General features: G+C 40.2%; 2 protein-coding genes across 5 annotated transcripts in view; both read left to right on the top strand.

Annotated features, from left to right (window-relative positions):
• LOC147321740 (uncharacterized) overlaps positions 1–6,200 on the top strand; it is a 48,007-nt gene extending 41,807 nt beyond the window's left edge. Inside the window, exon 5 of the mRNA XM_086305809.1 lies at positions 243–6,200. Within this exon, the coding sequence (XP_086161935.1) occupies positions 243–821 (579 nt within the window). The 3' untranslated portion in view covers positions 822–6,200. The remainder of the gene's footprint in view (positions 1–242) is intronic.
• Positions 6,201–9,873: 3,673 nt separating this feature from the next.
• Positions 9,874–17,680, top strand: part of LOC147321739 (uncharacterized) — a 32,814-nt gene continuing 25,007 nt past the window's right edge. For 3 of the 4 annotated variants that reach the window (XM_086305770.1, XM_086305773.1, XM_086305772.1), the window contains exons 1-4: positions 9,874–10,137; positions 11,802–11,907; positions 13,291–13,887; positions 14,898–15,494. In XM_086305770.1, coding sequence (XP_086161896.1) covers positions 11,890–11,907; positions 13,291–13,887; positions 14,898–15,494 — 1,212 coding nt within the window. In that variant the 5' untranslated portion in view covers positions 9,874–10,137; positions 11,802–11,889. Of the gene's footprint in view, positions 10,138–11,285; positions 11,908–13,290; positions 13,888–14,897; positions 15,495–17,680 lie in introns of those variants that run through there. The other variant, XM_086305771.1, reaches the window with a different exon arrangement.

Raw genomic sequence — 17,680 nt, 5'->3', positions numbered from 1 at the left:
AATCAGTGAGATGTCGCCTTTCTCCCCTGACGGCACGGACATGGTCGGGGCTGAAAGCTTGCAGCTCACTGATTCTGATGTTTCGGCAATTCTACTGCATGAAAAAGCAGCTCTGAGTGATTATTCAGATTTTCATTTCAGTTATGATTTTTGTTTGTTTTTTATTTGCTCTTTATTTCAGGCGACGTTCAGGATAAAAATGTTGAAGGACTGACTTACACTGTCGTTGTGTCTTTGTTTAGAAGCAGAGCGACACAGATGGATCCAGTTCTCAACCCTGTCATCACTGTGGTGGTGGGAAAGACTTTCATTGTGACCTTTGTCACAAAGCTTTCAGTCGGCAAGAAACCCTGAAAATACATCAACGTAAACACACTGGAGACAAACTGAAATACTGCAATGAATGTGGGAGAAGCTTCAGCACATCAAATGGATTAAAACGACATGAACTCATTCACAGCGGGACAAAAAAGCACATCTGTGATCAGTGTGGGTCATCTTTCATTGCTGCAGGTGGGCTTAAAACACACAAACGAGTCCACACAGGAGAGAAACCATACAAGTGCAGACACTGTGACCAAAGCTTCTCACAATCAGCTAATCGTAACTATCATGAACGTACACACATGGAAGGAAACTACAGCTGTGACCAGTGTGACAAGAGCTTCAGGAATCTCAGTTCATACACCGAACACAAACGATCCCACGTTACTAATAAACTGTTTCACTGTTACCAATGTGCCCAAACATTCACTAAATTATCTGCTCTGTGCAAACATCAGTGTCATCACTCGGGGCTGGAATCACTCCCATCACAGTAAATCTGAAGAGACAGAAAGATCCTCTTCTGCTTTCAGGGTCAGACTCAAAACCCTTGAGATCAGGCTCCACAGAGTTCAGAGTGAATCTCCTGTAAAGATCTGATGAGGCAACTATGAATGAAAATGGTTCTCTAGTCTCATTTTAAGCTTTCTAAACTGTTCTGCTTCAGTGTTCATGTCGAGTGGTTCGCTTTGTTCCAGCAGTTGGATGAAGAATTTTGAGCTGTGATTTCATTTCCTGTATTTCAGAGTAAAGGCTGAAGTGACAAATGGAAACATGTTTACAGTCAGTCAGATGAACTGTTTTCAGTGGCACAGATGGAGGTTTATCAGAGGAGGAGACTTGGCTGCTCTCCACTCACACTGAACAGGGTTCCTGCAGCTTATTAAAAATCTGACCTGAAAGTTATGAAAAATTTCCTTGTAACACTGAGTTACAGTAGGGGGGTTGCTCCGTAATCCAGTTCAATAACACATCTCCTGACATTAAACATAAGCTTATTTAATAATGTGGATCTCTTTTTGTCCAGATTTTTATTCAGAGGCAGCAACTGTGGTAAGAATTGACCCGGATCTTTACAGATCTTACAGTTTAGTATCAAGTTCATTTCCTTGTTGATGCAGAGCCAGAATTTAGATATTTTTAGACAATTCCATAAAAGATGCATGTAAGTTCCATCTGCTGTTTTATATTTGAGAAGAAAAGGTTGAAAGATCTTTAAAATCTTTTATTTTTCCTTAAACTTGCTGTAGGTATTAAAACTTATGATTTTGTGTTTAAGATGTCGAAACAATTAATTTTGGGAATTGATTTTTTAAAGTTGTGGTTTCATTTGCTCAGAGTTCATCAATGTTTTCCTGATACAAGGTGGGATGGATCCATGCTTTTATGCTGTTTAAGACAAATTCTGAAAGCTGAACGTTGCAGAGATTGAGACCCATTAGACCAGGCAGCATTTTTCAATCTTCTATTGTCCTAAGCTGTGGCCTCAGTTTCACTGGAAGTTGAACCCAAGTACGGTGTTCAGCTGTGGACTGGTCCATGGACCCGCCTGTCCTCCAGGAACACAGGTACACATCCTGGACAGGGAGGAACGCCTGTTTGAGACCAGAGTCAAGGAGACCATTTACATGACAAGGGAAAGACTCTGAATCAAGGAGGGGGCTTAAAGGTGCATTTATTTCCTTTGCAACGTCCATTTAAATTTCCATTTAAACACAGACAACAAGTAACTAGGCTAAGCACAGTAGGAAATGGTTTGCCCCTTCTCATCAGCAACACCTGGACAGAATTACCCTTGACCTTAAATAACCCCGTACCTACCTCTGTTATAACCAGCAAGGTGTTCAAATAGCGCACCACTTCAGTTTTTTTATTATATGATGACTTCTGCATTATTAAGTGATAAGAACAAGTAGTCTGATGTCCTGTAATCATGATGACGCTAAAATTGGAGATACAATAGAAGATACAATAAATAAAATAATTTTTTGTACAAAGTATCAGTATCGGTTCAGTATCATCAATACCAGCCTGAATTTTACTTGGTATCGAATCAGAAATGAAATCAGTGGTATCCCACATTACTAGTCATGATACATCTTTACAATATGCATAAGAGGGCAAACCATGTTTCATTTATAGGCAAGGCAAGTTTATTTATATAGCACAATTCCACAACAAGGTGATTCAAAGTGCTTTACAGAGACATTCAAAAACAAAAACAAATAAAAAGCACGATTTAAAATTGATTAAAAAACAGTCGATAAAATCAGTAGTTAAAATGTAAGTTTTGAAATTTAAGCTTAAAAGTGTGGATTTGGTGCTTTATTCAAATGCAGCTGAGAACAGGTGAGTCTTCAACCTGGATTTAAATAAACTGAGTGTTTCAGCTGATCTGAGGCTTTCTGGGAGTTTGTTCCAGATATAAGGAGCATAAAAGCTGAATGCAGCTTCTCCGTGTCTGGTTCTGACTCTGAGAACTGATTTAAAGAAAAATGGATCCAGATGACCTGAGGGATCTGGAAGGTTCATACTGGGTCACTGATGTATTTTGGTACTAAACCATTCAGAGCGTTATAGACCAGCATCAGGACTTTAAAGTCTATCCTCTGACGGACAGGCAGCCAGTGTAAGGACCTCAGAGCTGGACTGATGTGGTCCACTTTTTTGGTCTTAGTGAGGACTCGAGCAGCAGAGTTCTGAATGAGCTGTAGTTGTCTGACTGATTTTTTAGGTAGACCTGTAAAGATGCTGTTACAGTAATCAAGCCTACTAAAGATGAATGCATGGACTAGTTTTTCCAGGTCCTATTGAGACATCAGATCTTTTATCCTTGAAATATTCTTGAGGTGATAGTAAGCTGACTTTGTTATTGTCTTAATGTGTTTTTCTAAGTGTAGGGCTGCATCCATCACTACACCCAAATTTCTCGCCTGGTTGGTGGTTTTTAGGTGTATAGATTGAAGTTCTCTGGTGACCTGTAATCGTTTTTCTTTGGCACCAAAGACTATTACTTCAGTTTTGTTTCTGTTTAGCTGGAGAAAATTGTGGCACAACCAGTCATTAATTTCCTCAATGCATTTACCAAGAGCCTGTACAGGGCCTCGGTCTCCTGGTGACATTGTGATATATATTTGTGTGTCATCTGCATAGCTATGATAGTTTATTTTGTTGTGCTTTATAATCTGTGCCAGTGGGAGCATGTAAATGTTAAACAGAAGGGGTCCCAAGATGGAACCTTGGGGAACTCTACATGTGATACTTGTCTGCTCAGATGTGAAGTTACCTATTGATACAAAGTATTTCCTGTTTTCTACGTATGTTTTGAACCAGTTTAGTACAGTTCCTGAAAGACCTGTCCAGTTCTCCAGTCATTTGAGTAATATGTTGTGGTCAACTGTATCAAATGCTGAACTGAGATCCAGTAAAACTAAGACTGACATTTTTCCACTGTCTGTATTCAGACATATGTCATTGAACACTTTGGTCAGAGCGGTTTCAGTGCTGTGGTTCTGTCTAAAACCTGACTGGAAGGCATCATAGCAGTTATTCTGTTTTAAGAAGTAATTGAGCTGTTGAGAAACTGCTTTTTCAATGATCTTACTTAAAAATGGGAGATTTGAGATCGGCCTGTAGTTGTTCATTTGTGTCTTGTCAAGATTGTCCTTTTTTAGTATAGGTTTGATTACAGCAGTTTTTAGTGGTTCTGGAAACACACCTGATATTAAAAAAAAGTTGACGATCTGTAACAGGTCTGACTCTAAAGTCTTTGAGACCTTTTTGAAAAAACCTGTTGGCAGGACATCTAAACAGCAAGAGGAGGAGTTCAGTTGACCTAAGATGTCCTCCAGGTCTTTGCTGTTAATCGGGTGAAACTGTTTCATGGTGTTTAAACAGTTTTTCGGTGGACACAGTACATATCCTGAATCTGCTGTTGATGTACCAATTGCTTGTCTAATCTTTTGGATTTTTTCTGTGAAGAATTTGGCAAAGTCATTGCAGGTCATGGTCGAATGAAGTTCAGCTGCCACTGACACAGGAGGGTTTGTTAGCCTGTCAACTGTAGAAAAAAACATCATTCTATACATCATTCTACCAGTAATCTAGTTCATCAGTTTGTAGTTTCACAAAACAAAACTAAAAGGAATTTTTGCCACAGGTTTTTCAATGAATTTTGTTAATTTTGTTTCCAGATAAGAGAGGCCAGACCTTTCTTATCCTCTGTGTTTAATCTGGACCTTGGGACAGCTAAGAGCATCTGATCCACAGACTTCAGTGATCTTACAGGAGCGAACCAATTTAAAAGATCAGAAAGGTTTGAGGGTGCTAACCCATGCAACGCCTTAAAAACACATAATAAAACGTTAAAATTAATTCAAAACCTAACTGGCAGCCACTGTAAGGATGCCAGTACGGGAGATATGTAGTCTTGGTTGCATAAAAAAAGATAACCTTTATTAATCCTTCGTGTGGGAAATTTTTGTTACAGTAATAGACAGTGCAAAGTTGCATAGAAAATTTTGAGAAAAAACACTGGAATAATACAGTGGGGCAAAAAAGTATTTAGTCAGCCACCGATTGTGCAAGTTCCCCCACTTAAAATGATGACAGAGGTCAGTAATTTGCACCAGATGTACACTTCAACTGTGAGAGACAGAATGTGAAAAAAAAAACCATGAATCCACATGGTAGGATTTGTAAAGAATTTATTTGTAAATCAGGGTGGAAAATAAGTATTTGGTCAATAACAAAAATACAACTCAATACTTTGTAACATAACCTTTGTTGGCAATAACAGAGGTCAAACGTTTACTATAGGTCTTTACCAGGTTTGCACACACAGTAGCTGGTATTTTGGCCCATTCCTCCATGCAGATCTTCTCGAGAGCAGTGATGTTTTGGGGCTGTCGCCGAGCAACACGGACTTTCAACTCCCGCCACAGATTTTCTATGGGGTTGAGGTCTGGAGACTGGCTAGGCCACTCCAGGACTTTCAAATGCTTCTTACGGAGCCACTCCTTTGTTGCCCAGGCGGTGTGTTTTGGATCATTGTCATGTTGGAAGACCCAGCCTCATTTCATCTTCAAAGTTCTCACTGATGGAAGGAGGTTGTGGCTCAGAATCTCACGATACATGGCCCCATTCATTCTGTCCTTAACACGGATCAGAATAGAATGAAATAAAATACTACATACAATCGAATAAAATAGACTACAAATGCTATATAGAATTGAGTATAATACAACGATGCCAGAAAGAGTATTGCACATGTGTGGATGTGTGTGCTTAGTCAGTTGAAGTCTTTCTTGTGCTGTGGAGTCTGATGGCAGTGGGGAGGAAAGACCTGCGAAATCTCTCCGTCCCACATCATAGGTGCCGCAGCCACTGAAGGAGCTGCTCAGAGCTGTCAGAGTCTCCTGCATGGGGTGGGAGATGTTGTCCAACAGGGATGACAGCTTAGCCACCGTTCTCCTGTCACTCACCACCTCTAGGTCCAGAGGGCATCCTAGAACAGAACTGAAAGTAGAGATAGTGTCTGTCTCCCAAATCCAACCTGGAAGCTGGTTCCACAGAAGAGGGACCTGAAAACTGAAGGCTCTCCCTCCCATTCTACTTTTAAATACTCTAGGAACAACAAGTAAGCCTGCAGTGCGAGAGCGAAGTGCTCTAATAAGGTGATATGGTACTACAAGGTCATTAAGATAAGATGGAGCCTGATTATTTAAGACCTTGTATGTGAGGAGCAGAATTTTGAATTCATGCCAGTATATGACATCCCCTCATCTCATCTATCACTCTCCACTTGGTGTCCATCTGAGAACAAGGCACAACTTGCTATTGCAATAAACTATTATGTAATTATCCACACCTAACAACTCCTGCACTTAATCTATAATAAAAATTGTGACAGCAGCAAAACATTCCAGTTGTGCTTATTATTATTCTTATACTGGAATACCTCTCCAACAACTGGTCCATGTGTTAATGTTACCTGTGCTCTTTGTAATCCAGCTGCTGAGGAATCCTCTGCCTTTAGTAGCCTCACACAGCTCTGTTTCCTCCCCATGTCCTTACCAGCCATGTCTGGACAATGTTATATCATGAATAATAATTTTAAAAATCTATATACATAAAACACACACAGTGACATTTTAGACCTTCTTCAGAATACTGGATATACTTTGGGCATCATGGTGCTGATCCAGAATCCTTCCCTTATTATTTATTACTAGAGCTACAATAATAAGGCAATGAGGGGGGGAAAGTAATAAATATGAAATATTGTATTCATGATGTATTCGTTTCACTATTCACTCTGTGCAGGCAGAAAGCTTATTACATGTTTAAACTGTAGAGATACAATCATTTTACTGCTGTAAAATCAGCATTTTGTCTTATTTAAAATATAAATCTAATATGATCTGCTTCTTAATGTATGTTCTTTAAAATACAGCGTGTGATTTTTAAATATTAATTATATATAATATTAATTATAATCATCCATAATTATGTGGACATGAATATTAGATAGCTTTTAGTGAAATACAAGCCCTCGCGGAAAGGCAGGAGAAGCCCTGTAACTTACTTTAAAACTAAATATGTTCCATAAAACGCTGACAGAGCTACAGACCCATGACAGCCTTACCCAGTTAGCCAGCAGCTACGACCAGCACTACTTGTACAGTTAATAAAAGGACAGGTAATGTGTGTCGCGCTGTTGCACACACAGCACGCTCAATTGTTTCAATTCGTCAGTTGCCACAAGACAACTTACCAACGTGTACGTAATAAGCTAATACTGTGTGCTGTAGACTACAGTGTGCACTGTACACCTACTTACTGGTTTTGTCGCATCAGTCTGTGGCTACGTCCACACGTATACGGGTATTTTTGAAAACGGAGATTTTCCATTTTCGTTTTAAAAAATAATCCCGTCCAGACGTAAAGGCAGAAATGAAGGAAAACGCTGCTATGAACATGCCAAAGCAACAGTGCAAAAATATTCCTAACCGTGCAGAAATGTTGGCCAATCAGAAGTCTGGAAGCCTCAGTGGGAAAAAGTAAACAAAGCTGGGGCATAGAAGCAGAACCGAGTCGTATGTGTGGAGGGACAGTAACTGTGTGTATATGTAAGCATTTAAACACTGCAGAGAGTACAATTAACAGTAATAGTATTGTAGAAATTCATTTCACCGAAACAATAACGTGGCGCACAGTGTGACGTCAAAAAAGGCGCACACCTTTGACGCTGCGTTTTCTCCGTTTTTCTCGTCCACACGTAAATGCAAAAACTGAGTTTTCAAAAATATCCACTCTGGCCGGAGTTTTTAAAAATCTCCGTTTTCAGTGACCAAAAACGCAGTTTTCGTGTGGACGAAAGGTGCAAACACATAGAAAAATCTGCATTTTCAAAAATACCCATTGGTTAATGGCGATCATGTGACTGATGCAAGTCATTTCCTTTTATTTAGCAAAAACTAGGATTGATAGTTAAATATTATTTTTGAGGGGCACAGACAGGACTCCACAAGTACACACACATAAAAAAAATGCCTCAACAAACGGGCACTTTGGGCTCCCATCAGGAAAGGGACGGGTGCTCAAGCCCCTTCCGCCCCACACCCAACCAATCCTTGAAATCTGTGGAAAAGTAGGACACGTTCGTCACCACATTTGGAGGACTCTTCGACTTTGAAAAGCCTTCATCGCATCACTGTGACATAATTGCCTACAAATACGGCATTTGAAGTATCAATCCCCTGAATTTGGACACAGTCTTCCTCTCCTGGTGCATGCTCACTTTTTTTTCGTGGTTTGCAAATAAGGAGGTGGGGCATTGCCGCCACTAACTAGTGTGGACCAGAATTCACTCTTGCCTGTGTGTGCGCGTACCCGTGTGTATGTGTGTGCACGTGAGTGAGTGTGCATGTGGGTGCGTAACAGTTAAAGCACTGTGTGTGTGTGTCTCTGTGACTTCCTGCCGGTCAAAAGTAATCTCCTCACCAAGCTACATCAGATTACTTTAGACAACACACAAAACAGAGTTAACATATTACAAACACTGAGACCCCCACTCTGCATCCACTGGGCCAGTGGCCTCTTGTTGTCTTACATTTACAGATAAGCATGTGGAGAGTCTCCTTCAAACCTACTTCTAACTTATAACAATTATGAGTTTTTATTAAAGGTACAAGCATCAGCATCAGCAACCCCACACTGTAGCTTCCTGCCTCCATTTATGACAGCAGACCCCCAGTGTCCATAAATTCCTTTCTCTCTAAACAATTACACACTCTCAGGCTACAGCTAAGCCAAACTAAAACACAGACAAATCCTTCCTTATTCCTATAATCTAAACAAGTTTAACACATCATATTATAATAATTTTTTTCTTGTACTCACTCTTAACAAATAATAAAAAATAGATGTTAAAAAAAAAACAACCAGACAGAAAGATGATAAATTCCCCTCTTGCCCATGCAGGTGGTTTATCATTCAAGCTCAGGTCCTCTAAAAGAGGCCTGGGGGCTTGAGGGTCCTGTGCATCCTAGCTGTTCCTAGGACTGCGCTCAAATCTCCAATGTTGTTCCTGGGATAAGCTGGAGCCAAATATTCTGATGTCACAGTAGATTTCACATTACACGAAAAGAAGAACAAGAATAGGGAATTTAATTTAAACTTACATACAGTACAGACTTACATTGATCAGTATTATAATTATGTACAAATATATACAGATGCATCAAAGAATACAGCCAGTCAAACCGGGGTAGCATTTGTGGTACCTGAAAAGGATCAATGGTGGACCGTCAGTACACACTGGAGAAATGCTTCCAGTACTGTCAGCTGTTCAGTGGGTAGAAGACATGTGACCGTTACAATCAGGCATTTGTTCAGACTGAAGCTCTTCATTGGCCAGTTTACAGTGTAGCCACTCAGAAAGTAGAGCAGATGTACTAACAGAGGTTCAGCAAACATTTAACGAAATACACATGATGGGACTTATAGTTGGCTTTTTATGGATTCCAGCTCACTATGGAGTCAGAGGAAATGAAACGACAGAGTTGTGAAGAAAGCCACAAAACATGGGGTTAACTGAACTGGCTATTAACTTCTGTCAGACAGAGATAACGAGTATAATAAGACAAGAAATAAAGGAAACATGGTAAAAAAAAAAGTGGGAGGAAGAAAGGAGGGGACGATGGTTGTATAAAAATTTAAGGAGGGTAGGAGAAATGAGAAGCACAGGAACGAGTAGGAGAGAGGAGGTGGTCATATCTGGAATAAGATTTGGACATATTGGTTTGATCACTACTATTGGTGACTGTCAAACCTTTGAGTCGCCGAGAAGCTGAATAGGGGGATAATGTTGACGCGCCCGCTGTTCAAAACGTAAGTTTACTGCAAAAGGGTTCAAGAAGTGAAAGTTGTCAGGCCTTATTCCAGTTTTGGGTGTCGACGTTCCACTCCACACCATTTGGTGGCGGTAATGCTCCATTTTGGTGTTTGACAACCGCCAATAACCAATAAAAAGAAGAAGAAGTCTGTTCCGGGATCACATGCTGGAAACAGTTTACGCAGACGGAGTTACCGTTTCATCCTAAGCGAGTAAAATCCTGATTTTGGATGATAAAACAAACTAAACCAACGTTTGGATCGATATCTGCATCGATCTGCCCACCCTTGTCTCCTGGATCGTAGCTGAGATCAGCGTGAACCACGTGGGTCTCTGCTCCCTGATCTGTTTCCTGTGTTTGGAAAGAGTTGCAGCTTCATCGCGGAGTTTCTCTCGGTTTGTGGGCTCATCTAAAGGTAAGCACCGAGCTAACTTTACTGTGAGTTCAGTTCATGTTGAGTTTAGCTCCTGAATGAGGTCTTCTGCTGCTCTCCTCGGTGTCTGTTCACAGTTTATTGTGAACACGTTGAGAGAAGAGTGAGAGAGTGTTTGGAGAAAAACACCAACTAATCATTAGCTCAGCATGCTGGGAGAAGTTGAGTGTTTGCTGTGATGCACAGGAAGATGTTAACAAAAACTAATGAAACAGAGATGAAAGTAAACAGTGTTCATATTTGAAAGCACAGAGAATAAAAATATATTGTGGTGGTTAATGTGCAGCTCTTGGTGATTTGGGAGAATCATGTTTTTAATCATGTTGTGGATTAAATGTTGGGTTTGATTTCATTTTGTCTACAGAAGTTTTTCCCACCTGTGATCGTTCAGATTGATTTGTTGGTTTGACTTGAATCATGTGAAGGTTTAAAGCTGCACTTCCCCCAAAAAGAATAAAGTATAATCATGAAGAATGTAAAAATGTCTTCCTGTGTCAAACACAGCTGCAGTCAAAGCAGGAAGGAAAGCACTGAAACCACTGATCAATGACCATGAGTACTGTGGGAAATATAAATGTTGTAATTTAAAATAAGTGCCATACTAATCAAGAGGCGATAGAAGGTTTAAACTGGAAGACATTTAAAGTAGTGTTTTGCTTGTAACTGCATACGTGCCTGCGCAGATTAGAACAGGATGGACTCAGGATGTGTCATATACGATCATGGGGCCTCACAACGAGAAACAGGAAACAGATGGAGGTGAGAGAGTGCTGAAACCGTTAGTGAGGAACAAACATCAATACTATAAAAGGAGTTGCAGACAACTATCGTGCATGTTATGTTATCTGCTTAGGCATGAAGGGGCGTGAACCCTGACATGTAAAACTGTGTATCGAAGTGCTTCCTCTTTGAGATCTACTGGACTACGCTGAGGGTGGTGTCGTGTACATCTCCCACATATGTGCTTAATAAATAATTGTTGTTGACTGGACAAGATCTGAGTAATGTTTTTTTGTTCTCAGCCCAACATCAAAGAATCAGGACAGTACCGTTCACAGACAGTTGGGGAATGGCTGCACAGAATCAAACTTTTAGGAGTGGTGGAGGTGGTGGGACTGGGGGGCTGAAGGAGTTGAAAGTGTGGGGTGGGGGAGTAACAGGTCTGTCCCTGTTTGTGGAAACCACAGGAGGAGCTGTTCAGGCTGTTGCTGGGTGTGAATTGTTGATGGAGTCTTTAAACTTGTAGTTGCTGTTTTCCAGACTGAAGCAGAGTCGTTAGCTGAAAACTGGTTTTAGAGGTTCATTCAGGACACCTTCTCAGGCTCTTACAGCCTTACCTGTATCATAACAAAGTGTATAAACCCCAATCCACCTTTAACATGGTCCTTCTCCCAAACCTTCAAATAGGACTTTCTGGCCCTGTCATAGTAAAGGGCTGCTTAGAATATTAGAGCCAATGTCACAAAGTTCCTCCTGAAGTATAAGTGAGTGAGAGAGTTTCCTCACTTTGCAGCACAACACGTCTCACAAGATTTCTACAAGCAATCAGAGTGAAATTTGTACTTTGTGTTGTCAGATGAACATATGAGACACTTTGACTCTTCAGTGCAGTGTGGAGCCTAACAAAGATCTGTTTTGTGTCCCAGCTGATCAGCAGGAGGAGAAGAGTCTGACGGAGCAGCAGAGGAACATTTTCAGCCATCTGGACTCAGCTGAGTCACTACAGAGGAAACAATGAGCTCAACACAGGAGGTGAGGAAAATATCACAGTTTCACCAAATAATCAGTCACGTCTAAAACTCTCATCCTCCCAACCTGTTATGTCACTGTGTTGTATATTATGTTGTTTTTTAGAGACCACAGCACATGTTAAAATCAGGAAGGTTTATTCATAAAAAATATTTATTAATCAAATAGACAAAACATTTTTTCATCATCCCCAAAAATACACGTTCATAGCACCACAACAGCAGCCCAACATCAGACAGAAGCTGTCAGCTGAGCTCTGTAGAGTGGGAAATTATTATGAAACTCTTCAAACTCTCTTTACTCTATACTTAAGTAGAAGTACAGATATTAGTGTTAAAAAATACTTCAGTAAAAGTATTCATTCAACTTCTTTACTTAAGTAACAGTGAAAAAGTACAGGCTCTGAAATGTAATCAGAGTAAGAAAGTAAAAGTAGCTCCTTGAAGAACATTTTAACCACATGTTTTTATCCAAAGTTAACTGAACCTTGTGCTTTATTAATGTAATAATAAAATAAGATTAGTAAATGAAGTACAAACTATTTATTTCTAATAAAGGTTCTCTGTTTGAATCAGTTAATTAGAAAATGAAGGAAAATAAAACATATGTGTATTTTCTGTTGCCTACATTGTAGAGGGTGACTTTGCCTCTAAACAGGAACATGAGCAGGGAAGAGGTTAAAGTGGGATTGAGCAGGTGGGAACCCTAAAATCAGCTGTAGTGGCTCAGCGTGGGGAAAAGAATCACAGCTCACAATAATTTCTGTTGAGAGCTCCAGTAGATTTTCTTCAAGTACAGGCTGTGATCAGCTGACCTGCTGCTCTCTGTGGATGTACACAACTGAATTTTGCTGATGTTTGTTGATAGAAACGCTGCATTTGAAATTACCTGTTTGTTCAGGTGCTGTGCAAAAAAGAAAGAAGAACAACATCTCACTTTAACTCCTGACTATGACTCACAGTTTTGCGTCTTTCATCTCTTTTTATGTTTCATACCCTGGTGATTAGTACACGATCAGGATTGTCTTTCATGTGTTTCTTTTCAGGCTCAAATCAGTTTGATGTTTGAAACCAAAAGTAAAAAGTCTGTTTTGAAAATATAATGAGTAGAAAGTGTTTTTTTTTTTTTTTTTCTGTGGGAAGTAAAAGTAAGGAAAATAAGGAAAAAATATTTTAGTGTTTGAAGAGTCATGAATTATTTTTAACAGCAGGTTGGATGTAATGTGTTTCCACTACCAGCAGGTGGGGATAAGAGACCTTTAAGGTGTTTGGTGCCACACTCCACCTTCAGGTTTAAAACTAGTGTTAATGGAGGGAGTTTGAAGGTTGAGTTTGTTCCACGACTGCATTTCACTCACTGCCTCTGTTTGTATCTCTGTCACTGCAGGACCAACATGGAGCGAGAAGTCAGCGCTCTCAGGAGGCCGACAAACCTCAACCAAGAAAGGGAGAGAAAACATACAGCTGTGACGAGTGTGGGATGGGATTTACTCTGAAGTCTAATCTAAAACATCATCAGATCATCCACACTGGAGAGAAACCGTTCAGCTGTGACTTGTGTGGAAAGACTTTTCCCAGGAAGGATTCCCTAAAAAACCACCAACTCATCCACAGTGGAGTTAAAGCGTACAGCTGTGATCAGTGTGGCAGAGCTTTTACTCAAAGTGGCCACTTACAGAGGCATCTAGTTACCCACTCTGGAATTAAGGCATACAGCTGTGACATCTGTGGGAAAACCTTCAGTCAGATAGGGCACCGAAATACACACCTACGCATTCACACCGGACATGATGTGTACTGCTGTGATCAGTGTGGCAAACGGTTTATAACCAACATGCAGTTACAACGCCACATGTTTACCCACACTGAGGAGAGACCTTATAAATGTGACCTGTGTGAGAAGACTTTTAAATCTCCACATTACCTGAGACGACACCAACAGATCCACACCAGAAAGAGACTCTCCAAGCGCAGTTACTGTGAGGTATGTATTTATATTTTTATCTTGTCATTTTAGCCTGACTGTTTGGAACAACTCCGCAAATTAAACTGTGTTAGCATGTTAGCAATTCTACTGCCTGGAAAAGGCTGCATCAAGGCGGCACAGTTAATCTGCCTCAGATTGTTTTGCAGCATGTTTCATAATCTGAAAAAAAAAAAAAACGTGTCACATGTACAGACCCAAGATCTGATTTCAACACATGAGGACTTACATGTAAGCTTTAATCTCCAGTTGATCAAATCCCACTGAGCAGTCCTTCCCTTTAAATCTAACCTCTCTTCTTCCTCTCCTGTCCTGTGTGTCTTATCTTTCTCCATCTGAGTGAAGTTAGCTCTCTTTCTTTTCTCTCCCTGTGATGTGCAGCAGCTGGACCTTTAGCCAGCAACACACTGTGAGACAAACTGCACACAAACAGTTTGTGTGTTTGCTGATGTTTGTTGATAGAAACGCTGCATTTGAAATTACCTGTTTGTTCAGGTGCTGTGCAAAAAAGAAAGAAGAACAACGTCTCACTTTAACTCCTGACTATGACTCACAGTTTTGCCTCTTTCATCTCTTTTTCTGTTTCATACCCTGGTGATTAGTACACGATCAGGATTGTCTTTCATGTGTTTCTTTTCAGGCTCAAATCAGTTTGATGTTTGATGCCCTTAGTGATGAAATAACTCCCCTCAAATTTCTCAAACCAAAAGTAAAAAAGACTGTTTTGAAAATGTAATGAGTAGAAAGTCCTTTTTGTTTGAGGAGTAAAAGTAAAAAAAAAAAGTCAAAAATATTCTAGAGTGTTTGAACAGTCATGAATTATTTTAAAACCAGGTTGGATGTAATGTGTTAGAACTACCAGCAGGTGGGGATAAGAGACCTTTAAGGTGTTTGGTGCCACACTCCACCTTCAGGTTTAAAACTAGTGTTAATGGAGGGAGTTTGAAGGTTGAGTTTGTTCCACGACTGCATTTCACTCACTGCCTCTGTTTGTATCTCTGTCACTGCAGGACCAACATGGAGCGAGAAGTCAGCGCTCTCAGGAGGCCGACAAACCTCACAGAAGAAAGGGAGAGAAAAAACACACCTGTGACGATTGTGGGAAGGATTTTACTGAGAAGGATAAACTGAAGCAGCATCAGGTCATCCACACTGGAGTTAAAGGATACAGCTGTGACTTGTGTGGAAAGACTTTTCCCAGGAAGGATTCCCTAAAGAGACACCAAGTCATCCACAGTGGAGTTAAAGCGTACACCTGTGATCAGTGTGGCAGAGCTTTTACTGACAGTAGCAACTTAAAGGCTCATCTAGTTACCCACTCTGGAATTAAAGCATACAGCTGTGACATCTGTGGAAAAACTTTCAGCCTGATTGTGAGCAGAAATACACACCTACGCATTCACACCGGACATGATGTGTACTGCTGTGATCAGTGTGGTAAACACTTTACAAGAAACCAGCAGTTACAACAACACATGTTTACCCACACCAAGGAGAGACCTCATAAATGTGACCTGTGTGAGAAGACTTTTAAAGCTCCACGTTACCTGAGACGACACCAACAGATCCACACCAGAAAGAGACTCTCGAAGCGCAGTTACTGTGAGGTATGTATTTATGTTTTTATCTTGTCATTTTAGCCTGACTGTTTGGAACAACTCTGCTCATTAAACTGTGTTAGCATGTTAACAATTCTACTGCATGAAAAGGCTGCATCTGAGGCGGCACAGTTAATCTGCCTCAGATTGTTTTGCAGCAAGTTTCATAATCTGAAAAAAAGACATAAAATCATATGTACAGACTAGAGATGGACCAATCCGATATTATGTATCTTTCTTATACTGACGTAAATTACTGGATCGGATATCGGAGAGAAATAAAAAATGTAATCTGATCCATTAAATATCAAAAAAGCACTTCACAAAACTTGCGACATGGCGTAACTCGGCTCATAACCGTAGCACGTGGCAGCAGTATGCATCACGTGATAAAGTGGTTGTGGCGTGCGGGACCTGTCTGCAGTCTGTTTGAGCATTTGGAGCCTCGCTACCAATCCGGCATTTCATCTCCGAGGAAGTTATCCCCGAGAGAAGTAAAGCAAGTGTGTAAGTTCATCTCTGAATGTTTGTAAAGCATTCCAGCGTTAAGCTTAACAACCGATATATGGAGCGACTGCCTCTTCTCTCTCTCTCCCTCTCCTGCTGCTACTTCAATCATGAAACTGCTTAATGATCAGCTGATCGGCTTTTCTGTCGCGAGTCCGTCTCTCTTGTTTGTTTTTGGCCCACTTCGCACCAGAAAGAGGAAACCAGCGGCTGAACAACTGCAGCACGTTTAAGCTTGATAAGCTGTTGTTAGAATTTATTTACGTTCCACACCAGGATCTTTTTCTACGTAGCTGACGCTGGTAACTGTGCAGGGGCTGATCTAGCAAAGTTTAGCCAGGGGGGCCGATAGGGCATTAACAGGGAAAAGGGGGCACAAAGACATATTTTTCTTTCATATTCTCATTTAAAATGTCTAGCTTTTAATAAATAATTATACGAAGCTTACACCCAAAGTTTTAATCTGATGTAAAATGTATAGAAGTTCATTACTGTATATAGTAACTATCAAGTCTAATATACCCTAGTAAGCTATACTACTTTTTCCTTTGGGAAGGTCCCATCTGTGCAGTCTGCAAATCTGTTGAAGATGTTGAATCTATTTAAATGTTCTTGAAAAATAATTGATTTCCTTGCAAGTATCATGAGGTGGAGGGTGGGTGGTTGCCTTTTGTTTTTGTTTTTTTTTGCTGGGAGTTTTAGAGCCCTATTAGTTAGGTTGCTTACTCTTTAAAATACCAGAATAGGGAGGATGGAGTAGGTTTACATTCATTAGATTGGTCAGTATTGCTGAACTATGAAATATTTTGGGTGCAGTGTATTTTTTGCATACAGGTATAACAGAATAGCTTTAGTTTTTTTTTTGTTTTTTGTTTTTTTGTTTTTACTTGAGCATGAACTTATACAAAAAGCAGCAAGATATTTAAAAAAAACAGCTTTATTGATTAAAAACACACTATATGTCAAGAGATGTTTGTTTTCATATAATTTGATCAGCTTCATGAAATGTGCTAAACGTCTATGTGACTTTTCACCCAATAACCATGTGATGAATTTATCCAGCTACTGAACCATTTCCTGTTTTTTGAGTACAAATGTAGAAAAGGGAAAGAACCCGTTGCTTTTAGTACACTCTGTACAAAGTGTAGACAGGAAACTGCAGGTTTGCAGAGCATGTTTTTTACAGAAGTGAAACTATAATCTTAAGTGTGTATGTGCTGATTCTGTTGCTCTGAGTGACGTTGTTATTTTTGTACACACACACACACACACACACACACACACACACACACACACACAGACATGTATAAATGTACCACGCAGGCAGATCGCAGATTCGCAGATCTCAGAAGTGACTGCCCACGCGTGTAAATACGACTGCAGTCTTTGTGTTTTCTAACTCAGGTGTCTTAGCTGAAGAATTACAGGGTGATTTAAAGAAATCCCCTGTCACTATATCAGATTCATATCGACAGATATCCAAATTTATGATATCGGTATCGGACATAACAAAGTGGTATCGTGCCATCTCTAGTACAGACCCAATATCTGATTTCAACACATGAGGACTTACATGTAAGCTTTAATCTCCAGTTGATCAAATCCCACTGAGCAGTCCTTCCCTTTAAATCTAACCTCTCTTCTTCCTCTCCTGTCCTGTGTGTCTTATCTTTCTCCATCTCTGAGTG

The sequence above is a fragment of the Aulonocara sp. 'chitande type north' Nkhata Bay genome, linkage group LG9, assembly GCF_057382095.1.
Source record: "Aulonocara sp. 'chitande type north' Nkhata Bay isolate Kocher_YH1m ecotype deep benthic linkage group LG9, A_spYH_male_GT1.1, whole genome shotgun sequence".
Taxonomy (NCBI): Eukaryota; Metazoa; Chordata; class Actinopteri; order Cichliformes; family Cichlidae; genus Aulonocara; species Aulonocara sp. 'chitande type north' Nkhata Bay.
Note: the sequence above shows the minus strand (reverse complement) of the source record. Positions and strands in the feature narration are given on the sequence as shown.